The following is a 27,549-nucleotide window of genomic DNA, read 5'->3' on the forward strand; positions in this document are numbered from 1 at the left end:
CTTTTTGAGCCCGGGGCTGGTTATGCTTAGGAGGGGGACCGCACGCGTTTTTTTTTTTTTTTTTTACAACACAGCGCACTGTACTGAAAATGTGCCGATTTTCATGACTGAAAATCGCACATTTTCAGGACTAAAAAAGCGCCCGAAATCGCACCATATCACACTTTTTTGCAGCAAATTCGCATCTCATTACATATGCGAATTCGCGGCAAAAAATGCGATTTTTAAAGGTGCGATTTGGTGCGATTTTTTTCGTAAGAAAAAAATCGCACCCTATTACATTTCGCCCATAATTTTAAATTAGTCATTAGTATAGCCCTTTTAACTTAGCGCTGTAAAACAGAGAATGGTACGGTAGCACATTACCTATTACACTGGGTACTCTCGATACATCTTGTGATTGAGAGTAGCGGTTACGATTTGGGTTCTTGCGTTTACTTGTCGCAGATCTTGCTGTCCTCAGGTGAACCTCGCTTGCTTTAAAAAAAGCCACCATGAAGGGCTGCTTGTCATATGGACCATCTCTGCCAACCAAACCTGCAGCTCTTGTGTTTACATTCTGACCTGGAACCAAAGGAGAGGAATCATGACTGTATTGGTTACTGTACTGAAATAGAGTATCTATAAATATGCGCATACTGTACACATGTGAATAGCCTATTTACACAGACATATAACTGGGCTGGAAAAACAAGTGACATATACAGACACAAAAAAAAGTACAGTAATAAAATAACATGAGTAGAATAGCACAAAACACAAGAGTATGCACAAAATATACAAAATGAAATACAGTCTATGGATATTGCTGATTGTACTGTATATACTGTAACTGAAATTTTGCAGTAGTACCGTATATTAATACTATCTGATATATTTAATTGTATTCACCCTGTATATGGCTTCATATGGAGGACAGGACTAGGATACAGAGAATTAAGCTCTTTTACAGTATTTCAGAGAATTGCATAACTGCACTGTAAAGCCACCAGAGAACTGGGGGACTGCTCAGTATGGTCATCAGGTATAAACATCCTGGAATTGTGGGGGAGGCGGCAGACACACAAAACAGCTTAAAGGCTGCCGTCCCCCAGGAGAAGACAATATATATTAACATATTAAAACAGTCAGTGTCCTGTCTAGATTTTAATATTTCTTTTACAGGTGGAATGTACTGTAGGTGGAAATCTGCCCTTAATGACCCATCTGCTAGTACTTGTGTTTCTACTAGTATCAGCATCAGGCAATTTATTGTATAGGTTACCCAGTTTAAGGTATGCTTATTTTAATCTAAATGTTATGTAAAGACAATGGCCCTTATTCTGATCTGATCGCAGTACAACGTTGTTCTCATAATGGGCTAAACTATGTGCACTGCAGGTGGGGCAGATGTGTAGAAAAAGTTAGATTTGTGTGAGTTATTTTGTTTCTGTGCAGGGTTAATACTGGCTGCATTATTTTTACACTGCAAATTAGATTTCAGTTTCAAGTCAACACACTGCACCCAAATTTAACTCTCTCTGCATGTTCCATCTGCCCCACCTGCAGTGCACATGGTTTTGCCAATTTTGAGAACAAATTTGTACTGCGATCAGATCTGAATAAGGGCCAATGTTAGATGAATAATGATATATCTCAAGTAAAACAACTGAATAGGACAAATTACTTTGCTAGACTACACTGATCATTTTGATATCTATGAACAAATGAGTCTAAATCTGTATATGAAGAAATGCCAAGTTTCATTGTGCATCAACAAGTATATTTAGTAAACTTCAACTGGTGTTTCACTGCATCTGTGATGCAAATATTAAGATACAGCATAAGACAGTAAAGTGCATTTCTCAAAGCAGCCCTATCATGGTAGGCATACCACGTCGTATGGTGGACTGAGGCTAGGTCTACTGACTATATTTTGGAAGCTTATTTAAACCTAAATGTTAGAAAAAAAATTGATAGAGAAAAGCTAGCCATATGACTTGCATACATCATAAATATCCTTTGTGATGTCACTTAGGTTTGGTAGAAAGGTCACTGCATGGTAGAGAACTGACCGTTATCAACTGGATCTGCTGTAAGACATCTCCCAATGGGTGGGATGTGGAAAGGTTAAAAATTTGGCGAAAACTCTGAAAATGCTGTTTTCTGAGGTTTGGCTGCTTACCACTTAAGCACTAAGCCCCAGAATGCGATACATTCTGCGGCTTGGATACAGGTGGCAATGTCATCTTTAGAAGCACAGCAGAAGTGTATGGGCATTTTTTGCATATTCAGGAGAGAGAAACGGCTGACAGCAAGCAGCAGGCAGCCGTTCACAGAAGAGATTCCTTGTGGGAGGCACACTTTTATGTAATATGCAATGATGAGTATAATAGAACTTAACTTTTAATTCCAATTTTTATCTAAAATATTGGCTAATTAGCCTGACAAAATATATATGACTTATCATAAAAATGCAAAATTGTATACTTCTAGGATTATAAGCAAGGTAATTCTACTGAATATTTGTACGTTATATCTATATAGTAGTAATTGGTGGTGTTGTATGTTTAACCTACACTGTTGGTGTATGGTTAGGGTGTGTCCTTAAATAGGACAGTTGTAGACATGTCTAGTGTGTTGGATAATTGTAATTTTGGTTAATGATTAAATGAGTCAAACAACAATAGTACCCGTTAGCCTGGGGTTAATTAGTGATAATAGGCTTGTTAAATGGTTAAATAACAATTTTTAGTCTATTATAGCAAAGCAACACAAGGTATCCATGGGGAGACGGGAAGGATTTTTTGCATATCCCTGCTGAAAGGAATCCAATTGGGGGTTATTCCAAACATTTTAAATGGCATTGCCCAGTAGAAGCCTATGGGCTTCTGTTGCATTTTTCTGATGAGAGTAATCCAATCGCGTCCCTCCCAGCACCCCCCCTTGAGACAGCTGACGCATGCGCAGATAGGACACTGAAGACTTATCATTGTCAAAGACAGCTCTTACCGCAAGAGCTGACTATCGCTGTCCAAAGTCAGTTGGCTGAACCGAAATGATGATGCATTATTTAGCAGCAAAAACAAAAATGGTACCATAAAAGGTGTAGGTTGACTCTACTAATTTTGAGTTATACAAAAAAGTACTATTATTGCCTGGCCTCCATCTTCAATTAATTAAAGTCAGTACTGGAAACTGCATTATTATATTAAGAGGGAAGGTCAGGAGCAAAGTTTTTTGTACCAGGTGGAAGAGGTCATGTTGGCGGGTGTAAAATCCATCACGTTATTTTGAATTTCAACATAATGGATTTAGTTTATTGAAAACACAAAGTTTTCCACAAAATAAATACTGTGCAAGTGACATGCCAATTCATTAAACAATTACAAACTAAACAAATGAGTTTGACTGGTGGTAAGAAAAGTTTTCTGTAGGTTCTTGGCAATCCATCTCTTAACTACTCAAGAAATTACATAATGATTTCAGAACTCCCTCAAGCATTTTATAACTGAATGAGCTAACAGGTAAAATACATACAGTAAAACTATATTACAAAAAGTTTATGTACTATACTGTACAAAAGTTTAGGCTTTAGAAAAATGCTGCAAAGTGAGAATGAATTAAAAAATAGATGTGTTAATAATTTATTTTTGATCAATGAACAAAATGCAAAGTGAATGAACAGAAAAGACGGTACTTATGTACTAACTGGGCTGCCGATTTTGAAATCGGGTCCATTGCATCGCATCACATCCGACCATGAAGCGTGGCGAGCGGACACAGAATACTGTCCCCTCGCGGGGCTCGCTTCGCTCGCCACGCTTCGCTCGCCACGCTTCGGGCTCGGTGGCTCGCTACGCTCGCCACAGGTTTATATCCATCTCCATGCCCACTTGGATAGTAGGGGTATGAAAAGGACCCCTTTTTCCCATTGAATTCCATGTTAAAATGGACTCAGTCCATTTTAACATTGAATCCTATGGAAAAATCGGGTTATCGCATCGCATGCGATATGGTCGTATGCGATTCGATATCGCATCGCATCTGATTGTATGCCTTAAGTTAAGGCATACAATCAAAAAATCGGCAGCCCAGATAATACATAAGTACTGAAAAGACATAAATCAAATAAATATTTGGTGTGACCACCCATAGATTTTGAAGGAACTTGGCTGTGAAGTTGTTCCAACCATCTTGGAGAATCTCATAGCTTCTGTGGATGTAGGCTTGCTCTAATCCTTATGTCTCTTCATGTAACACAAAACTGAATTGATGTTGTTGAGATCCAGGCTCTATGGGGGCCATATGATCACTTCCAGGACTTTACACTGAAGATACTTCTAAATGACATTAGCTGTAAGTTTGAGGTAGTCGTCCTGCTGCAAAATAAATTTGAGCCACCCAGATGCCTGCCTGATAGTATTGCATGATGGTTAAGTACCTGACAGTATTTCTTAGCATTAATTCCTAACTTAATTTGCTGAAATGCAGCCCCATACTTGCAGGGAACCTACACAGTTGCCTTCACTTATGACTTGTTGGCCACAATTCTTTCATGAAGACCACTGCTGGCCAGACTTCTCCACACAGTAGATGGGTGTAACTGTATCGAGCTGCATTCGCCAGGATTGAGCTGATGGCACTGCTGGACATCTTCAAATGGGCGTGTCAGCTAAAAAGGGCCACAGATCGTTGAAAAACGGTCATGATTTTGACAATCCGTGTCCGTTTCCATCAAAACAGATCCTCCTTAAATTTGGATCTGTTTTGGCAAAATCTGCCATCAATGCAGTCATAAATAGCAGCATTGAATAGGCAAGTGTCGATATACATTATTCCCCTTACGGAAAAAAAACGGTATGTATTGAATACCCCCCTACTGTTTTTCTAGGTTGACAGTATAGGTTGACACCAAAGGTCGACATGCATTAGGTTGACATTGACAAAAGACTGAAACAAGCAAAAGGTCGACGTGACAATGTTCCGCACATGAAAGGGCCAACATGATTTTTTGGGGGGATTTTTTTTTTTTACTTTTTCATACTTTACCATATGGCCTGAAGCATAGAAACATAGAAACAGAATTTGATGGCAGATAAAAATCACTTGGCCCATCTAGTCTGCCCCTTTTTAAAACATGTTACCTCAAACCATATTTGATATTTATTTCTTTGTAAGAATATCAATATACCTATCCCAAGCATGTTTAATTAGTGTATTTGCCTTTACCACCTCTGATGGGAGGCTATTCCACTTATCCACTACTCTTTCTGTGAAGTAATTCTTCCTCACATTTCCCCTAAATCTTCCTCCCTCTAGTGTCAGTGCATGTCCTCGTGTTCTGTAGCTCCTCTTCCTGTGAAGAATGTCTCCCACCTGTACCTTGTTAAAGCCCTTGATGGTGATGGTGAGCATGGTGAGCAAAGCAAGCTATGTGAGGGGAAGTGATACACTAATTGGGGGTCCACATGTTCAAGTGTCATCATGAAGATCATAAAAAACTCATGTTAACCTTTTTATGTGTCGACCCTTTCCATGTTTAGTTTTTGTTTGTATCGTCAATAAGTAAATGCCGACCTTGTTCATGTCGACATTGTTGCTTTTAACCTAATGACTGTCATCCTAGAGCTGTCTGTGATCTGTACCACACCTGCTTTGTCTTGCCATGGTGTATGGACCTGTTACATGAAATGGTCTTTCACAAGTTCACCTTTGTAGCAGAGTTTGGCTGTAAAACCCAGTTTTAAGCCTCCGGCACAGCTCATGGCTGTGTTTCAAACTACATTTGAAAATTATGATCATTATCACCTGTTTGGAATTATTTGTTATTATTATACACCTGACTATTATCCTACAAAATCCCTGACTTTGGCCCTTATTCAGATCTGATCGCAGTACAAATTTGTTCTCAAAATGAGCAAAACCATGGCCCTTATTCTGATTGAGTCGGACGGCTGCGTGTTCGGTCGGACGGCCGATGTATTGTGTTTGCACATGTGCGAACGCCGTGCACATCCGAATACTGCATGAATTCCGTACAGAAAACGATCAGTCGGAACAATCCGAGCAGGGGGTGGAAAGGGGAGTGAAGGGCTGTTTGGGCTCATTACCATATGCGTACCCCCATGTTTCATGAGCGTACGTATGGTAATCCGGCCGTGACGCACGTGTGGGGGGTGGACAGCTGAAATAGCCGGATGTCAGCTGCCCGCTCATATCCCTGCTTTCGCACAGAGAAATGTCAGAGTAGTCTGGAGCACTCGGAGCTGTCTGACCACTCGGTCCATCATTCGATGGTCGGCGACCATCGGAGGATGGGGGAGGTTCCCACAGATGGGGGAGTTGTTCACATAAAACATCCACTGAGTTGTTCACTCAGCGTCTTACCGCATTCGGACAGTGTGAGCGATCCATACGATAGGCGGGCTAAGAACACTCTGTGGCCGTCCGAAATACGCATCCATCCGAGTCAACTAGAATAAGGGCCCATGTGCACTGCAGGTGAGGCAGATGTAGGATGTGCAGAGAGAGTTAAGTTTGGGTGGGGTGTGTTGAAACTGAAATCTAAATTGCAGTGTAAAAAATAGTGCAGCCAGTATTTACCCTGCACAGAAACAAAATAAGTCACACAAATCTAACTCTCTCTATCCACGGTTTTGCCCATTTTGAGAACAAATTTGCACTGCAATCAGATCTGAATAAGGGCCTTTGTGCAAGAGTACTTAGAAGACTTGTTGTTTCATAGGCAAAAGGTGGTCACACCAAATATTGATTTGATTTAGAGTTATTTTCTGTTCATTCACTGCATTTTGTTAATTGATAAAAATAAACTATTAACACTTTTACTTTTACTTTCACACATTTTTCTAGAGCTGTGGAAAACTTTTGTACAGTAATGTACAGTACTTTGTGACAATATTCAAAATCACATTAAAATAAGTATTCTAAAATAGTTATTCTATTATATTCCACTTTTTGCTTCTTTTTTGTGATAGCGAAGACTGGAGTTGTATTTTTCATGGAAGCTACCTTTTCTGTGTTATACCATGCTGCCAAGCAAAATATATAGAACATGATTTAGTAAAGTACAAAATTAAACATAAATAAAATTGTAGAGTTCTCTAAACTTCATGTCGCAAATCCAGATTTGCTGAGAGATGCAAACCAAATACAAATTTGCAATTGTAGGGATTTGCCAATAATTGTGGTTCCTTAACAGCTGAAAATGTAAATGTTGTGATCAAAATATGAATAAAATCCCCATTCTATTATTTGTACTTGTTATACACATATATTGGCAGTATATTACTGTTAGTGCAAAAGGCTCTATGTGTTATCAACAAATGTACACTCAGTTATGGGCTGAATAACTGTGTCATACATTAAATGGTGCCAATATTGCTAAAATCACTAATAATTTTTACAATTAATTTGCTAATCACCAAAATTTGTTAAAGGCAAGTAAATCTAAAAATCCCCCCAGTTTTACAATTCTCCATGAGGCATATTCTACAGTGTCCCCCATACCGATGATGATTATGTAGCTATATGGGTGGGCCCAGGGCGTAGTTATATCCCCCGCAGTGGTTTAGAAGTGCTGGGTGGCTTGTTGACGCTGGGGGCTTCGGTGGCTACTGCTACCACTGACTGGATCACTGAGGATACTTGTGATCCCATTGCGCTAGCATTTGAAATTGTCCCTCTTAACCCTTTTAGGTGTCAAGTGAATTTGTTAAACTAGGTGTGGGATAAGTATATTATTATTATATTATCAGTATATAATGGTTCCTTTACACTATTACTTTTATTAAACTCATTCAAATTTCACTGTGTTCGCATTTACTTTTAGTATACTGCCTTTCTGGAATTACCTCTCAAATCTGATTCCTTCCATTACTCTCTCTATGGCCCTTATTCTGATCGGTGTGGCCTGATCCGAATATGCGGCCAGGACCGTGCGTCCTAAACCCCGCCTTCCATACGGATCGCCAACTCCGTCCGAACGCAGTAAGAAGCTGTCCGAACGGACCGCACGTGTATTTCTCATGAATACGCCTCCTCCATCTCAGGGAACCTCCCCCATCATTCGATGGTCGCAGACCATCGAATGCAGGACCGAGTGGCCAGGCAGCTCCCGCAACCTCAGACCACACGGACATTTCTACGTGCAAAAGCAGGGATCTGGGCGGGCAGCTGACATCCGGCAATGTCATATGTCCCCCCTACACGTGCGTCACGGCCGCATTACTATACGTACGCCCAGCGTTTTCATGGGAATGCCCATGAAACGCGGGGTGTAAACATATGGTAATGAGCCCAAACAGCCCTTCACACCCCTCTCCACCCCCTGTTCGTAGTGTACACATTTCATGCGGAATGTGGCCGTGCGTCCCGCTCGCACATGCACAGAGACGCCTCTGCACATGCGCAGACACAAAACATCTGCGGCACGAACGCACGCAGATATTACCGCACCAACCAGAATAAGGGCCCATGTTACTGTGGGGCAGAATTATTAAACTTGGTGAAATGATAAATTGTCTGGTACTTTATCACTGGCCAACCAGCTCCTAACTGCCAAGTAAAAGTCTGGGTTTCTTTATTTATTACTAGTTTTTTGTACAGCGCACACATATTCTGCCGCTCTTTACAGAGAATATATGAACATTCACATCAGTCCCTGCCCCAGTTGAGCTTATAATCTATATTCCCTACCACATGTACACAGACATTCTAGGGTTCATTTTTGTTGGGAGACAATTAGCCTACCAGTATATTTTTGGTACCTGGAGGAAACCCACGCAAGCATGGGAAGAATATACAAACTCCGCACAGTTAGGGCCATAGTGACCTAACCTATGACCTCAGTGCTATGGTTGTAAATAATGAGGTGTTTGGAGCTGATTGTCTGGTGATAAAGTACCCGCCACATTATCATTTCACCGGGCTTAATAAATCTGCCCCTGTATCTCTATAATTATTGATCATTGTCACAGGCAACCATGTGCACCTGCAGTGCACATGGTTTTGTCCATTAGATAGAGAATTAGCTTTTGCAAATAAATCAGAATCAGGCCCAATGACAATGTATACATTGAGATGAGATGGTCTTCCTTGCAGCAGCTGCAGTCTTTGCTAACAGTTGGCGAGCACCTCCAGAGAGGTCAGATGGGCTATAACTTGGTATAATGTCCCAGATGGCCCACTTTGGTATTAGAACAAACCTAATTCTCAACAATGTGGATATGTACGTGTGAGTTAGATCCAGATATGATTCAGAAGCGATATATACAGTAAAGATGCCTCCATCTGTGATCCGTGTAGCGTCTCTGAAGATGCAGCATTGGTCCTGATGTTGGCAGAATTGGTCATCTGAGTAAGCTGAAGTTTACTCACAATGGGACAGATGTATTAAGCCTGGTGAAGAGATAAAGTGCAGATAAAGTGAAAGGAGACAATGCACCAGCCAATCAACTTCCAACTGTCATTTTTCAAACACAGCTAATTGGCTGGGGCATTATCTCCTTCCACTTTATCTCCACTTTATCTCTTTACCATGTTTAATACATCTGCCCCAATGACCACAGAAACTGCTCAGCTAGGACCAGGAAATTGTTTGCAGACCCTGGTCACAGACTGCTCCTATTTTTACTACTTACTTACCGCGTCATTTTTCGGAGGGCCGCACAAGCACAGTAGAGTTTAAGCCGGGGTACTACAGTGAGAAGAGAGAAGGGGCCCGAATGGTGGAGGCCTCCTCCTCTCTTAAAGTGCAGCTGAATGCATGCTATCCTCCTCATGTGCTTTTCTTAGAATATATCTGCCACCCTGATAATTGCTTCAGTGTCCTACCCCTTGATGAAACTATCCATATTTACCATGTACTTGTCCTGAATTGTCTTGCACTGTAATTTTTTATCTGTTTTTACTCTCTCTGTCTCTCCCTGTCACCCTCTAGCATCACACTTTGCCTCTCCCACTCACCCACTGCCTCTCCATTTCCCACTATCTCTACCTGTCACTGACTGCTCTCCCCATCATCCTCTACTTCCTACTATGCTTACCCCTGGCATCACCCACTTTCTCCTCTAGTTGCCCATTCCCTGGCTACACCCATCGCCCTCTCACTCTTTTCCAGAAGATATTAACAATTAAAAAATCATTACTAGCTTTGCACAATATCATTACTAGCTTTACACAATGGAGTCAATATCATTTAGAACATTTGGAGTGTGAACAAGTAGTTACCATCTCTGGTTTCCACACTCAGTTGTAGTCCAAGATTATGCTGTGGATTCATTACCCATAAATTGCTTGTTGCAGTGATGTCAAATTCCAGCCATCCTTCTTCAGAGGCCCAAACTGTCTGGGTATCCAACAGAAAAAAATCAGAGTCCCTGTTTTCAGAACAAGAGAAAGTAATTTTAGTTTGTATTCCTGTACATATCATATACATCATTTAGGACTAATGAGCAAATCCAGTTGGGACAAGAACTGCAATCGCAATTTTTATTTATGACTCATGGATTTTGCATTTTTCAATCCGGCATCTTGATAAAGAGAATCCCAGAAAGGGTTCTGTACGTACTCCAATCCTCTCCCCATACCACCCTAACCCTCCCTTGCAACTGCCTAACCCTAAAACCACCCACCCATAGTCCGACCCTCACCCTCTCTGCTAGTGCCTAAACCTAACCACCCTGCCCAGCAGCCTAACTCCAACCCCCCCTTGTACATGCCTTAATTTTTAGGAGTCTAAAAATTTACTTTTTACCAACCAGTGATAAACATGGCAATTGATTTTATCAGGATAACTTAGACACTGGGAAGAAATACCAAGGAAAGTGAAAGTCTGTTGGCAGACTATTGCTTGGCGCTGGAAAGAGATATTCCTGCATCGAAATATAGCTGAAAATTGTACGCTCTTTCATTTTAAAGATACATTTATACATATTTTACATGTAATAACAGCCATATTGGCAAAAAAGTGTAGATTTTGAAAAATGTAATTAATGTGTTTCTCAAAAACTATACATGATATAAAAAATCTAAAACCAATTCAACATCTAAAATACTGTTTATTTTATGGGACAGAAAATTATTAAGATTTTTTTAACCCATGTGCTTTGCCCGCGCACAGCACATGAGAGAACGAGTCTTGCCGCACAGGATGGCAATTCCCAAACCATCTAATGTTTTTTCTAGTCTGTGCAAAAGTGAGGTACAGTAGCTCTGACCTTCCTCAAATCTGCGACTGACACAGGCTGATCGAGGCCAGCGCTTAAAACGCTTGGGCACACCTGTGTTTTTTCTGAAAACTGCAGGGAACCACCATGTGGACAGTCAAACCCTGTCCACATTGTAGTTACGATCCATATGCATTTTCGGTTGTTATTTGGGCTCACGCATGCGTAATGAGTATGGTACACATGCGCAGTCATTTGATAATTGCTCGATTTGTGAATTCGCTGATCAGCAATCCACTCTGTACAGAGATTTCCTGGCTTCTGTGACCAGATTGTGAGTGAGTGATTCCATGCCATGTACCAGGATCACTACTGCAGTAGGAGGCAAGTACTTGTAAAAGACATCTCATGCTGCATTACCATACAGCACTATCACTGATGATCCCTTAGAAGCAACTATAATAGCACCTCCAACCACATCTGAATTAGGCCCACTGTGTGGCAGGAGCAGCCGGAGTGTTGTACCTAGAAATTGGATTCAGATTTACTTGGTTCTTTTCGCCAAACTAGAGCAAATCTCGGAATTACTGTACCTGGATTTATCTTATTGGCTATCCAAAACACATGACAGCCAATAACCAATAAGATTTTTTCTTTTTTTTGATTTGGTTAATTTTGAACCCGCACCTCTCTAGTTTTAAACCTAAAACAGTCATGTATTTAAGGGTTTGAGTACGTCATGTGTTAGATAATAAATATATGTATGTTTAAAAGAAAAGCCATCTCTAACTTTATTCAATGAACAGATATATTAGGATTGGCCTACCTAATCACTGGGCATTACTGTAACAATTACCCTGCCCTTCATAGTGACTGATGATATACAGTAGCTGTAGGAACAGCAACAGATCAAATTCTGGCTGTGAACGGCTTTTGGAAGGCTTGTATGTTTGCCATCTGCTGTGCCCCTGATGTGACATGCCAGTGACAGGACCTGGGACGTGCCAACACGCTGGAACTGGTCATAAACAAAGAATATTATCCTCCATCTGCTTAGGGTTTTATGTGTTTGATGAAAGCCAACTGTAGGTGACCTTTTATGAAGTTGATTTCCATAGAGTGCCAAAGACACTACCCCTTTTTTAAATCACACAGAGTAATGGCATTACAGTATTTCCTTGAGCGTTAACCAGGTGCATATCTCTCTAAATAAAATAAAGTCCCTGGAAAGCTTCTGTCTGACAGGATAATCTCAAGAATTGCTTGATGGATTTGAGGCTTTTTTCACTATTTTTCAGAGCATTTATCAGGGGGTGATTTAGATGTATCAAAAATGAATATATGATAAAAGGAAGCTGGGCAGTAACGAATTTAGTAACAGTGACAATTTAAATAAGAGTATGGTAGTGCTGTACACTGCACACACAATCCCTAATTTGCCTTTGCCCTTCTTCAAAAGCTGGTGGCTGATGATAACAAGTAGCATGGAGATTAATCTTTGACAAGGCCAAGCAGTGATATGCAGAGTAACATAGCCTTCAGCCTTAGGTGATGCCCGCATGTCCTTTGTATATTCCTCATAGTAAACAGAGCACTTGCACCAACAATGTATGCATTTCCGCTATAACAATATACATTGGTGGGCTTTGGTGGCGATAACACATACATTGCTTTCCTGCGCCACTAAAAATCCAACGCGTTAGAGGAAAGCTACTTGTAGCGAACCACGTTAGAAGGAATCAATATATGCAGCATTTATTTCCAATTTGGACACAATCCCGAACCAGCCTGGATGGACTAACCATTTGGATATCGGTAACTTGAGCTCCAACCGATGGTCAACTTCCACGCCTTGTACTGAATGGATTACAAATAAAGGGGACTCTATACCAGAAACCAGACTCTCCATAATCCTAAAGGAGGAACCCTAACAGTCTGCAGGATATTCTGGACCCTAGATCCAAAAAAGGCGGATGCTAAATAAACTGCCCTAAAAACTGCTTATACTATTCCAGGTATATCTAGGAATGGACAGTGTCATCAAGTGCTATAAAAAGGACATCATAGAATTAGAAAAAATCCAAAGAAGAGCAACTAAGCTTATTAGGGGAATGGAGAATTTAAGCTACGAGCAAAGATTAAGCAATCTGGGACTATTTACACTAGAGAAAAGACGTTTAAGGGGGGATATACTCGACATGCATAAATATATTGGGGGCCAATATAAGGAACTGTCAAACACCCTTTTTTCTGCTAGACAGGAATCTTGGACGCGAGGGCACGAGTTTAGATTAGAAGAAAAAAGATTTTGTTCATCTAGAAGAAAACATTTCTTTACAGTCAGAACAGTCAAACTTTGGAACTCTCTTCCTGGAGAAGTGGTGTCGGCAGACACTATAAATACGTTTAAAATAAGGTTAGATAAACATTTATTGGTTAAAAATATCCACGGGTATGAATAAGTAACATAATCTGTCTTTAAAATATTGGAACATACTATACAACAAGGGATAATCTATTATAAACATAGGTTGAACTAGATGGACGCAAATCTTTATTCAGCCTCTTCTACTATGTAACTATGCTGCAAAACATGCTTTTTAATGTGGTTTTTATATATCTGTATCTAATTATTTTTTTTATATATATATCCCCATATTTATTGATCAAAATGTTATTTTAATTTTCTGATGTAACTCTATATGTAAAGTCAATTCAATCGGCATTCAGTTTTTTTATTATCTTAGGCGCTGCATTTTTTGTGTTTTCTTTGTTTGATTTTTTAGGTTTCGACTAAACCTATTTTTGCAGCAGCCACATCAAGTGGAACATCTCACTCACTGCTCCCCCTACTTTTCTGCCCCCCTTTTGGGAGACAGAGATATACTCCAGAAATACATTTTACCCCCTTGACTTGAAGAAAGGGCTTCCTTTATCTCATATGGAAAGAGTGGCGAGATTGATCCGCGATCCGGTCAAGATCCCTTGTTGTCTAGATTATCTCATTCAGAAATTTATTAAGCAGGGTTATGACCCTAACCTCCTTGAAGGTCAAAAGTGTAAGGTTTTAGGTCATTTTCTGACCTGCAAAACAGTATTTGTTATGTATGTCATTGTTTGCCCCTGTGGATATTACTATGTAGGCCAGACCACTCGCCCCTTTCGTGACAGAATGGTGCTCCACAGGTTGGTGATCAACCTGGCTTTGTCTGGCAGGGAGATCTATCAGCCTGTGGCGTGTCATTTTAAAATGAAGGGGCATGAATGATCTCCTCTCAGGTGTTTTATGATCGATCACATCAGGGAATGCCCGTGTGAAGGTGACAGGGCTAAGAGCCTGTTACTCCTAGAGTCTCGCTGGATATTAAGGTTAAATACCATTTACCCTAATGCAGGGGTTCCCAATCTTTTTCTAATCACGGCACCCTAGAGTATCAGAATTTTTCCAAGGCACCCCTAGACCCCAAAAAATATATATCAAATGAAGTAGATTGTGTTTATATGCTTCTTAGGTTCAGTTATGTGGTAAAGGGCAGGATTTGCTTCTGATTTTACACATTTTATGATTGGCAGCCACCAGCACTGGATTTGTCCAGAAGTAATTGATAATAAATAATTTGATTTGGTCCTGGACGACCGACCCGAGGAACCCCTGCAAGTGTCCCGAGACACCCCAGGGAGCCTAGGCGCACAGTTTGGGAACCACTGCCCTAATGGGTTAAATGATAAGAACAACTGAAATTCCCTTATGTGATCAGATCTTATGTATTGTAAGATTGTAAGCTTGTGAGCAGGGCCCTCCTACCTCTATGTCGGTTTGTTTTTACCCAGTTTGTTTAATCACTGTTGTTTCCAATTGTAAAGCGCAACGTAATATGTGCTATAGAAGAAATTGTAACTAAAATGTATTGTGCTCTGCTCTTTTAATTATCTATGTATATTCTCTTGGTGTATTTACTGTTCACTCTTGTGGTCGTTTTTGTGTATGTCATTTATATGTATTGTATGTATAGTTTTTTTGGTACTTGTTTCCTAGCACGGCGCCACCGATTTTGATTGTATCCATCGGAACGGAAAAATTGGGTCGATCGCATCGCATGCGATGCGATCGACCCGATTTTGACATTGGAATCAATGTAAAATGGTCCCTGAGACCCGATTTTACATTGATTTCAATGTAAAAAGCCCCAAAACCCCCCATTTTAATACCAAACCCCCCCTCATGTTTCAAATGCCCCCCCACCAATGTTAACGCCACCCCACTATTGACGCGAACCCGAAGCGTGGCGAGTTGATTCTATATAGTGTGGCGAGCGCAGCGAGCCACCGAGCCCGAAGCGCGGTGAGCGCAGCGAGCCCCACGAGGGGACGCGGATACCTTCACAGGTATCCGCGTCCCTTCGCAGGCTTCACAGATATCCGCGTCCGCTCGCCACGCTTCGGGCTCGGTGGCTCGCCACACTATATAAAGTCAACTCCACGCCGACGTGGATAGTAGGGGTATGAAAAGGTCGGAGGATGTGTACCGCCGCCGCTCGCCACGCTTCGGGTTGGCGTCAATAGTGGGGTGGCGTTAACAATGGGGGGGCATTAAACATACTTTAAACCATATTCAATTTGAAATTGGCCATATTGGCCCATTTCTCATTGTAACCTATGTAAAATCGGGTTGCTCACGTTGATTGCATCGCGGGCCATTATAATGGCCCGCGACCGACGCGATCAACCCGATTTTCACTTTAAAAATAATTTTACATTGTTCCCTATGGGAAAATTGCGTTGATCGCGTCGGTCGCATCGCGGCCCCTTATTAGGGGCCGCGATGGACGCGATCAACCCGATTTTGTCTTTCACCGGCAAATTAGCTGGTGATTGACACACAATCGGGTCCATCTCGTTAAGTTGTATGCCTTAAGTGCCTAAAACTTAAGGAATACAATCAACGAGATGGGCGCCGTGCTAGGAAACAAGTACCGTTTTTTTGTATATTTGTTTTTAAATGTAGGGCTTCATTCTCCATAGGTCCCCCTGTGGGCTCCCAGCTGCTGATGGACATGGAGTGCTGGACTTCAGGTGGAATGCAAGCCGGGGTTGCTTTGCAACAACCGGGACGTCAGTGCCCAGAAGTACGCTGAGCGGCCACTTCTGCCAGCGGTGGTGATGCAGTGCTGGCGGCGGCAGGAGAACAAGCCAGATGGGGGGATAAAAGGTTGTACCTGTATCTAATTTGCTGTTGGAATGTACTGTATCCTGATGAAGGGGGTTACTGCCCGAAAGCTTGTTGATTAATACAGTTTCCCTATTGAAATTTTATTGATTATCCCATTATTTTTTGGATTTGGTATATTCCCCAAAAAAATATATAGGGGGGTGGTAGGGTCCTGTCAGTATCAGGCACCACAATTTCATATGGTAACTCTGCTGACACGTCACATCTGGAGCACAGCAGAGAGCAAGCCTACAAGCTTTATAGCAGCCTGGCCACGCCCCTTTGTGGTCACTGTTGAAGACCTTGTTAGACTGTACAATTGCCAACACAAATCCAGATTAGCAAACGTAAATCCACTAAAGTCACTTTAATCCGTAACACCTGGTATATAGTGTGGTGCCCTAGAAGCAAATTAGCAGCAAATTCAACATTTGTCCATCATAACACAAACATGAATAATATGTTTTTATTTTTTCTGTAACACCTGAATTACAGCTGTAATTTAGCTTAGTATCTCTCTCTCTCTCTCTCTATATATATATATATATATATATATATATATACATAATATTATGCATTATTTAATTCACACAAGTTATTTTTGCATTGGATTTGTAGAGGCATTCAGTAGAGGCAAATACATAGAATATAATTGCGAATGCAGGTAGTCATAATAATCCTACATCACCAGGGAAACTGCATTATGAACCTTCACGTGTCCACAGCAGAATGCACAAGATGGAAGAGCCTTCAGGTGTGAAGCGACACTGCAGAAAGCACAACACCGTCCACATGAAATAATGAAAGCTTTGTCACACCTCCAATCCATGCTTGTAATGTAAAACTCACTTAGCTCTAGTGGGATAACAGAAGGAGTTGACAGGGCAAACCAATCCCACCCCCATTTTAATTATATCTTACCATATTTTGGCTGAAGTTCAAAGCTTACAATTAAACCAGGTGTTAAAACAATTGCCGTGCATCAACAGCGTTTCAATGGAACGTTAATTAAACATGTTAATAAAAAATATATCTAATCCGTGAAAACGTTCCATCTATGCTACTTCAAAGACTCTGTAGAAAGTGCTTTATAATCTCATTTTAATTGAAGGTAATTTCATACATAGACAGCTCTAGTGTGGAATTAAATATTCTACAGTGTACTGTATGTGCAATGTTACATTTTATCTCAAGGTCTAAAATTGTGTTTGTATTTAAACTTGATGCCTAAAGTACTGTATATAAATCTTTCAGAACTGCTTTCAGACCGCAATGCAGGGTCGCACCGGGACGTTTAAACGGTTCAGCCCCGGTGCGACCCTGCATGTGTGGTCCGTTCAGATTGAATCAGCGAACCGGCAATATTGCTGGCTCGCTAACGTCATGTGGGGGCGTGTCGGAGCATCGCCGGGGGCGGGGGGATTAAGCAGTGCTTAGAGCTGGCGCTGCTCCAATCGCTGCCTCCTCCATAGTGTGAATGGGAAACAGGTTGTTTGACCCAATTAACCCATTTACACTGCACAGCAATGAACCGGTAAGAACCTTTACCCACTTCGAATTGCTGCATTGCTACCAGTTAGCTGTAACCCACGAATTACTGGGTCGAACCGGCATGAACCCAGTCATTTTGTGCGATGTGAAAGGGGTACTGTATTAAAGAGCAGCCCTTATTAGCTTAGCCTCCAGTATACCAAGTGTTCCTAGTATAAGCAAGGTGTAAAATAATCCACATCACTGATTGCAAGCACCAAAGCAGTGTTGTATCCCTTTTACACATGTAGCTATAAGCCAGGGTTTTTGCCTGTGAACACAGGTCAACCCGGGATTTCTTCATGAGTGAAAGAAAACATCCAGGGACTCTTTTATTCTGAATAAGAATATATATTCATATTATACAGTAACTTTGGTAAACTATAAAATATTCTGAGAATGAAATAATACATTAAAAGAAAACACACCAGCCGATGGGTAGGCCTGACTGTGGGGAGACATGTTTCATTTCAATCAGGATGGATGCATGGTAATTTAATACCTCATAACTGTCCCGATTACAGCTGGAAAGTACCGCTATCCCACCCGCAAGCGGTGCTCTGCAAAGCAGCTGGTGATCACTGAATAGATGCTGTGCACATGGCATCTCACAGGGGGCCAGATGTATCAAGTTTCAAAAGTGGTAAATTGGAGAGTGATAACCAATCAGCCAATCAGCTGCTACCTGTCATTTTTCAAACCCAGTCTGTGACATGGCAGGTAGGAGCTGAATGGCTGGTTGTTTATCACTCTACAGCCCTGTACACACGCTTAGATTTGCTTTAGATTTGATGTTAGATTCGATTTTCTATTAGTTCTGGCATTAGATCATCCCATTCGATTTGGCATTAGATCTGTACTTTTGCATTCGATTCGATTTTGATTTCACAATGTAGGCACAATGTACTCATTCGATTTACTGGATCGAATTCGAGATTTCCTTGGCTGCACAGTAGATTTTTCTATTCGATTTTGAGAAAACGGGAGCTCGCATCGAAACAGGGAAAAATCTAAGCATGTGTACACAGCTTACATTTGATCACTTTTGAAGCTTGATACATCTGGCCCATTTGCGAGATGGAGACCTGGGGTCTCCCCAGTTACTCAAGGAGCGGTGGGCACCACCCAAAATTATGATAACAGGGGTAGTGGCTCAAGGCTCTGTCCCTCCATCTGAGGCAATTCCTACCCACTCAAGCCCCCACCCCTTTTTGGGTGCAGCAGGTCTCCATCCCCCCCTCTGGAAAAGTTAAGAGGTCCGTGTGGGTGGCGGCGGGGGTCATGGTAAGAAGCACATAGGCTTCTATACAGTATTGCCAGCTTTTTCTGGTGATACCCCTAGCAGCGAAAGCTCAGCGTGCAAATTTTCCTGCATCTCAAAATGCAATAAAAACCCAGATAACAGGGTTTTTACCACATTTTTCATTTAGTGCAGGGCTAGGGAAGAGGAGGTCACTGGTCCGGGCAGCCCAGACACAGGTGAGGTGGGTCACCAGGGGTTCGGGCGGGGAAGCGGGGGTCCGTGCGGGGTGGCAAGGCTCTGGTAAGAAACCCATAGGCTTCTTACCGTGACCTGAGCGATATGTTAACAATATATTTCAGTGACATCATTGCATAGATTACGTTGATCTGCACAGGCTTTGCTATCTTTAAAAGTAAATAAATGGGGTCATTTTTTTCCTTAAATGGGTGCTGTCCTTCTCCAAACACATTACACAGTCCATGCTAGAGCCATTGTTGTACTCACAGACCAAGACAAGCAAGTCTGCACAGCTGTGCAGACTTCTACTGCATGAGAGCCCTCCATCTTCCACACTGCCAATCCAGTTACAGGAAAGTACCTGCACCATACACCTGCATGTTATATATCTGCTATATTCTGTATATGCATGTTAACTCTTGACTACCCTGTTAACCTGTGCATATTGCTACAATAAACCACAATTCCTTGTTAAGCCTCCAAAAGTGTGTCTAGCAACACCACAAGCACCGATATATACTCTGCCAACATTGGAAAATAGGGGAAGAAAATGATGTGAGTTTCACACTATTTCCCAGTGCATGACTGCTTGGTACGGAATCTTCATTGAGGCCATGCCCTTCTGCAAGGGGGATGCAGTCAAAATCCCGATGGTTAAAATCCTGACAACCATTGACCGACGGTCAAAATCCCGACAAGGTCAAAATACCGACATTTACAATCCCGACGTGGTCAAAATCTCGATAAGGTCAAAATTCCGACATTTAAAATCCCGATAAGGTCAAAATACTGACATGTAAAATGTAGACAGGTGAAAAGGTCAACATGACTTTCGGTCGACAGGTCGCAAGGTTGACATGGATTTTTTCACTGTTTTTTGACCCGACATGTGCCGACAGGCGGTATTTCATGTCCTACCATCCACTAGGGCTTGGTGCTAGAATAAAATAGTGTGCCCGAAGCATTGGGAGCGAAGCGAGCGATGTGAGGGGCTGCGGTTGACTTCCAACTGTGTCGACATTCGGGTAAAAAAACGGAAAAACCCATGTCGACCTCGCGACCTGTAGACCGAAAGTCATGTTGACTTTTTTCACCTATCTACATTGTATATGATATTGAATTTTGATCTTGTTGGCAATTTAAATGTCGGTATTTTGACCTTGTCGGGATTTTGACCATCTGTCAATAGCCGTCGGGATTTTGACTGTCAGGATTTCATACCGAATCCCTGCAAGGATATGTCTCCTTATTATGGGCATTATGTCACCATCAAATTCCCCAGAATTGTCATATCCTCTATCAGTTCCCAACATCATTATCAGCTCACTAGCCCCAACGTGTCTTTTCCCCACATGATTATGTACCTAATATATTACAATACTTATCTACCAATTTATATAGGTAGTCCCCTGGACCTGCGGAAGATTGGGAGTCTAGTGACAGGGACTGAGGATCTGTAGGGAGGGGTCAATATGATACAATTACATCATAATTACATCACTTTTGCTCCACCCACTTTTGTTAGATTCATGATTCATGGGATTACTATGCAATGGGGTGGGACTAAATGACACAAAATGCATGGCTCCACACCCTCTGTGATCAGCTGCAACTCCTCTTCAGGTGAGAAGATGTATGCTCCATACCATCATGCCTCCCTCAATCCCTCATGTACAGTAACTATGTCCACCATAATCATTTACAACCCTGTAACACTGCCTGCTTCCTCTAGCTGTCAATCACTGCTGTGTGTACTGTACAGTACATCTCTGCTCTATCTGCTCAGGAACATCAGTGTGCACTTTCCTCTGAGTGCACTTTCCTCTGAGTACATTGAATGGTGTGTTAGAATCACACATTGCAATCTGCAGTTTCAAATGCCATATAAAGTCACTGACCACAAGGCAGGGATCCTACTAACTTTCCAACCTTCCAACAGAAACACCCTATTTTTCTGCAGCAGATGGCATAAATGGCGGAGAAGGACAGGGCCCAAAGCAGCATCTGAGGTATAAACAGGGCCGTTTCTAGACAATTTAGCTCCCAGGGCGAAAAAAAAAAAATGCGCCCCCCCCCTCCCAAATACATAACATGGCATAGAAGACATTGAGCGCGCCGGAGGCGCGCGCCGAAATAGGGGTGTGGCTTAATTTAAAATGGGGTGTGGCTTAATATAAGGGCGTGGCCTAGCCGGAAAACAATTACCTTACATCACACTTTTGTGACCTGCGTGACCAGACATTGGTTACCGCAGGAGTTGTCATTGTCCTCCTGCACTTAAGTTGGCGGGCTGAAGGCCACACAGTGACATAAAAAATATAAAGGCCCACACAGTGACCTAGTACGCCTCACAGATCAAGGCCAAACAATGACAGGCTACTTAAATCATTATACACTATTTATCCATGATACCAATTACACATGACGCCGCACACCGTGATGACAATTACACATTACGTCACACTCTGTGATGACAATTACACATTATGCCGCACACTGTGATGCCAATTACATATTACGCCGCACACCGTGATAAAAATTACACATTTTTGTTGCACACCGTGATGCCCATTACACCCCACACTGGGATGGCAATTACGCAATACTCCCCACACTGTAATGCCCATTACACATTATGCCCCACGAGCCGCTGTCGCACAACTGATGCCATTTACTAATATGCCCCCACAGTGCCAGATATGCCCCCACAGTGCCACACATATATGCCCCCACAGTGACACACATATGCCCCCACAGTGCCAAATATGCCCCCACAGATATGTCCCCACAGATATGCCCCCACAGTGCCACACATATGCCCCCACAGCGCCACACATATATGCCCCCACAGAGACAGATATGCCCCAACAGTGCCAAATATGCCCCCACAGTGCCACAGATATATGCCCCCACAGTGCCACAGATATATGCCCCCACAGTGCTGGATATGCCCCCCACAGCGCCACACATATGTGCCCCCACAGTGACAGCTATTCCCACACAGTGCCACACATATGCCCCCACAGTGCTGGATATGCCCCCACAGTGCTGGATATGCCCCCACAGTGCCACACATATTTGCCCCCACAGTGACACACATATGCCCCCACAGTGCCAAATATGCCCCCACAGATATGTCCCCACAGATATGCCCCCACAGTGCCAAATATGCCCCCACAGTGCCACACATATGCCCCCACAGTGCCACACATATGCCCCCCACAGCGCCACACATATATGCCCCCACAGTGACAGCTATTCCCTCAAAGGCCACACATATGCCCCCACAGCGCCACACATATATGCCCCCACAGAGACAGATATGCCCCAACAGTGCCAAATATGCCCCACAGTGCCACAGATATATGCCCCCACAGTGCCACAGATATATGCCCCCACAGTGCTGGATATGCCCCCCACAGCGCCACACATATATGCCCCCACAGTGACAGCTATTCCCACACAGTGCCACACATATGCCCCCACAGCGCCTCATATATATGCCCCCAGTGACAGCTATGCCCCAACAGTGCCAAATATGCCCCAGAGTGCCACAGATATATGCCCCCACAGTGCCAAATATGCCCCCACAGTGCCACAGATATATGCCCCCACTTTGCCACAGATATATGCCCCCACAGTGCCACAGATATATGCCCCCACAGTGCCAAATATGCCCCCCACAGTGCCACAGATATATGCCCCCACAGTGCCAATATGCCCCACAGTGCCGGAAGCAGCATACACAGTAACTCACTGTGCCTCCCCCTGCTGCCATCGCCTCTGCTTCTGCCTCTTCTTCATCTTCCTTGGGGAGGGGAGGGGAGCGCATCGCATGTCTCTCCTTCCCCTTCACTGAGCTGTCAGCCATTCATACATCGCGGGCTGTCTCCTGATTAGCTGACAGCCCAGTGACACAGTGAGAGAGGGGAAGGAGAGACGCACGCACGATGCGCTCCCTCCCCTCCCCTGGGAAATTAATCAGCGGCGCCGGCGGTGGACGCGGTGAGAGCTGAGAGGGGAGCCGGAGAGGGGGAGGAAGGGAGGCAGTGCTGGGGGGAGCTGCTGCCGGGCGCCCCGGCTGTTTATTAGAGGCGGACAAGCCGTGCGGCGCCCCGGGCTGCTGCACGGCTTGTCCGCCTCTAGAAACGGCCCTGGGTATAAATACAAGAAGATTGATTCTTAAAAATAGTTAGAAGATGCAGTTTTTTGTTTGTTTTCTTTAGGGTTTTGGCATCAGCAGCCTCACCCGCAAGGGACTACCCCAAAAATTCTGGAATCCCGTGCAGAATTTGGGAGAGTGGGTATGACCCAAATGCAACAGCAACAGCTGTTTTAAAAAAATGTATGCGCATACTCCGTTGCATATAATCACTCAACTACATGAACACCTGCATTGTGTGCAGATTGCATGCAACTCAGAATGACTATATATTGTGCAATGAACAACATCATTACTACACCATGAAAGCTCACACATTTGCTGCCTTAACATGACCACTGGGGAGCTTCCTGACTGGCTCAGTAGCGAAAGCCTTTAGGGTACTCTTTACCTAGAACGGCGCCCGCGATTGGCATCGCGGTCGCCCGCGATTTCCCATAGGGATCAATGTTAAAAGTGTGATTGGACGCGATTTTAGTGTTAAATGCCTCAATGCTCGCGATTTGTCCATAGGAAACAATGTTAAATGGGCCACAGAGCCCTAATAGTGCCCTTGAAGTCTGAAATGGCCCCCACAATTGTTAACGCCACCCCACGATCAACGTCAACCCGAAGCGTGGCGAGCGCAGCGAGCCCGCGAGGGGCGGCGGTACGCGTCCTCCGACCTTTTCCTACCCCCACTATCCACGTTGGCGTGGAGTTGAGAATAAAATAGTGTGGCGAGCGCAGCGAGCCACCGAGCCCCGCGAGGGGACGCGGATACCTGTGAAGCCCGCGAAGGGACGCGTTTACCTCGGTGGCTCGCTGCGCTCACCACACTATTCTATTCTCAACTCCACGCCGACGTGGATAGTGGGGGTATGAAAAGGTCGGAGGACGCGTACCGCCGACCCTCGCGGGCTCGCTGCGCTCGCCACGCTTCGGGTTGACGTTGATCGTGGGGTGGCGTTAACAATTGTGGGGGCCATTTCAGACTTTACGGTGACTATTTGGGCTCTGTGGCCCATTTAACATTGTTTCCTATGGAAAAATCACGGCCATTGAGGCATTGAACACTAAAATCGCGTCCAATCACACTTTTAACATGGATACCTATGGGAAATCGCGGGCATCGCATCGCACCCGTTTTTTAGTGCATACGAAGGTCGCGATGGTCGCCGTTCTAGGTAAAGAGTACCGCCTTTAGTGTACTGTTGCAGTTATAAACATTTCTCCTACAGACCGACACAAACAGGGCAATTCAGACCGGTTCGGTTGGGTCCGATTTCATCCCCGATGATCGGGGTTTGCACATGCGTGATTATACACAAACCCTGGGAGCGAACGGCTTTGGCGAGTTTCAAACTCCCTAAGCCATTTGCTCCGGGAAGGGAGGGCCAGTGGAGCCAGCAGGGGAACACCCAGCGGTTTATGGGCATCCCCCTCCAAAAAATGCTGGGCGTTCCCCTACATACGCAGGTGTGGCGATGACTGCTCGGCGCAGGCAGCTGACACATGATCACAAGACATCAGAGCCCGCCCCAAATTCGGCAGATAGCAGCCAATATAAAACTCAATCTAGACTGACTTTTATTACCGATGGTTTGGTGCAACCATCAAATGATTTTCCTCCAGTTCGGCCCCATGCGAGAGGATGGGTTAGCGTACACATTCCCTCACATGTTAGAGGGGGATTCGCGCGGCGGGGGTGTGGGCGTTTGGTCGAGCATTTACCTGTTCGCTTGTCCGCGAACATTGAAGCCTAGCGGACAGGTCTGAATCAGACCTAAAGTTACTTTAAAAAGGAATTGCTGTAAGAACCCACATACTAGAAAGAGATACACAGCTTCCTTTACAAATACTCTGTGGGATTTTTCCTTTAGGCATTGGGTAGTATAATAACCCAGGAAAAGATATAAGCAATATTTTTGGGATGTGTTTTGGGTGTAAAATGCTTACTGCTACGTATTAAGTACTGAAAACATAGATTGATGATTTTGTGGAAAACTTCCATTAGTGTTGGGACACTGATGCAGCGCCATTAGTCACACGTGAATGTCATTACGAATAGCTCTTCCAATGAGGTCTAATCACTGCTGCATGGAAATTCTCTCTTTGAAAAGTCTGATGAAATTTTTAGTATCAACTTTATTTTCAGCCAACATCAAATTGATAAATAACCCCCCCCCAGATGACCATTAGTGTGATTGCACATCCACTGAGCAAGGTTCACTCCAAATAACAATCTCACATTATATTAATTTGTCTTGAGAACTGATTTGCTGTGTAAGGACCATGCATTCCTGCTGGACAACAATTGTTGCCAAACAACAGATTTAAATTTATGCAAAATTCCTAAGAGCATCAAAAGAAAATGAAATATAGTTTAAGTACTTAACTAAATATGACATGTCAGGAACTATATCCTTGTTTGCGCTAAACAGCTGCTCTTAGTTGGCTTACACATCTTGCACTAGAACATAACGTAAATCTTCCAAATATGAAACTGGCTGCCTCTATCACTACACTTCCCTTTGTGAGGATTATGTGAGCACTATACTCCCAGCAGATCTGCAGTGACATTCCTAATGAATCACACGGAGAAATTAAAATATGTATCCACATCAGCTTCTGCAGATGTTAAAACATTGTGTATGCTGATAAAATATTTATCCTGTTTGTATGAAATGTAGAATAATGTGTTGTTTATGTATTGATCTTTGTGAATTACTGTGTGGAAAAATGTGGAAAACCATAGATCTCAAGCACATGTGAGGAGTCGACTGTAACCCAGCCACCAAAGTGAAGATTAATGTAATGCCACCACTAGGTATGGAATGGGTTAAACATCCCAGGCTGTGTGTGTGACCCTTGGGGAGCATGTGACTCAGGGGATTAGGGTGGCCAATCCCGGGATCGGGATCGGCGGGATCCCGGGATTTGGCCCTAAAAAGTCCGGGATTTCAATCCCGGGATTGGAGTATCCAATCCCGGGATTTCGGTATTAGACTGCGCATGCGCAGTCTAATACCGGGCAGCGTCTGAACACTCGCTCAGACGCTGCCCGACTGTTCTAGACCCCTGCGTGCGGCCTGCGCAGCGTGACGGTCACGCTGTGCAGGCCACGCACACCGCCCACAGCGTCGCTCCTCCTGGCCGCCCGCCCCCACCTCTTCTCCTGCGCCGGCCAGCCCGCCCCTTCACCGACGCCGGCGCGCCGGCGCCTTCCTCCCGGCTGCATTGATGATATGAGGAGGTGCACGAGCCCGACGGCACCGTGCACCTCAGAACCCACGCCACTCCCGGCCGCCCGCCTGCCAATGTAAGTAAATCTGCGGGTCGGCCGGTGTGGGAGTGGGTATAGGGCACATGCCAGCAAACTAAGGATGCCAATCCCGGGATCCCGGGAATCCCGGGATTGAGCATTTTTCAATCCCGGATCCCGGGATTGAAAAAATGCCCCGGGATTGGCATCCCTACAGGGGATCCAATAAGGTGCTTAGGGAATAGCAGAGTTAGCTGAACATTAGGGCAGGAAAGGGAGGAGTCTTCCTCTCTTTCCTGCTGAAATTTTCCCTCCCTCCCTTCCCTGTGACCATTTGGGTTTAAAAAGGTGTTTTTTTTCGGGGGTGTTTAATCGCGTTGGCTGAAAAGAACGGCGGAAAGAACGGCAGGTAAATAGTTTTTAGCCTTCATTACCTGTTTATGCAACGTATATAGATTGTTTTCGGTGTGCTCGCCTATTCATTGACTTAGGCCTTTCGCTCGATCACCCGCTCGGGGGCAGCGAGACCACCTGGCTGGGTGGTAGTCAATGTAGTAGGTCGAGTGGATACCGCTTGGTAGGGTAGTTTGATTACGTATGCTGGGTTTGAGGGTGGAGTTTAGTTTAGTAGCCGTTCTTTCTTGGCCACCATTTATTTAAATTAGTTTAATCAAATCAAAACTAGCTTAAATATTTCAAATAATAAATCAGCTAACAATTTCTGCCAAACCTATGTCTCCGAATCTTTATTTCAGG

At 43.6% G+C, this 27,549-nt stretch overlaps 1 protein-coding gene across 1 annotated transcript in view; it reads right to left on the minus strand.

Moving 5' to 3' along the window:
* Positions 1–27,549, minus strand: part of BMP6 (bone morphogenetic protein 6) — a 206,464-nt gene that overhangs the window by 34,929 nt on the left and 143,986 nt on the right. The window contains exons 3-4 of the mRNA XM_083187957.1: positions 10,231–10,379; positions 367–564 (exon numbers count right to left, since the gene is read on the minus strand). Coding sequence (XP_083044083.1) covers positions 367–564; positions 10,231–10,379 — 347 coding nt within the window. The remainder of the gene's footprint in view (positions 1–366; positions 565–10,230; positions 10,380–27,549) is intronic.

The sequence above is a fragment of the Crinia signifera genome, chromosome 5 (assembly GCF_055691185.1).
Source record: "Crinia signifera chromosome 5, ASM5569118v1, whole genome shotgun sequence".
In the NCBI taxonomy this organism is placed as follows: domain Eukaryota; kingdom Metazoa; phylum Chordata; class Amphibia; order Anura; family Myobatrachidae; genus Crinia; species Crinia signifera.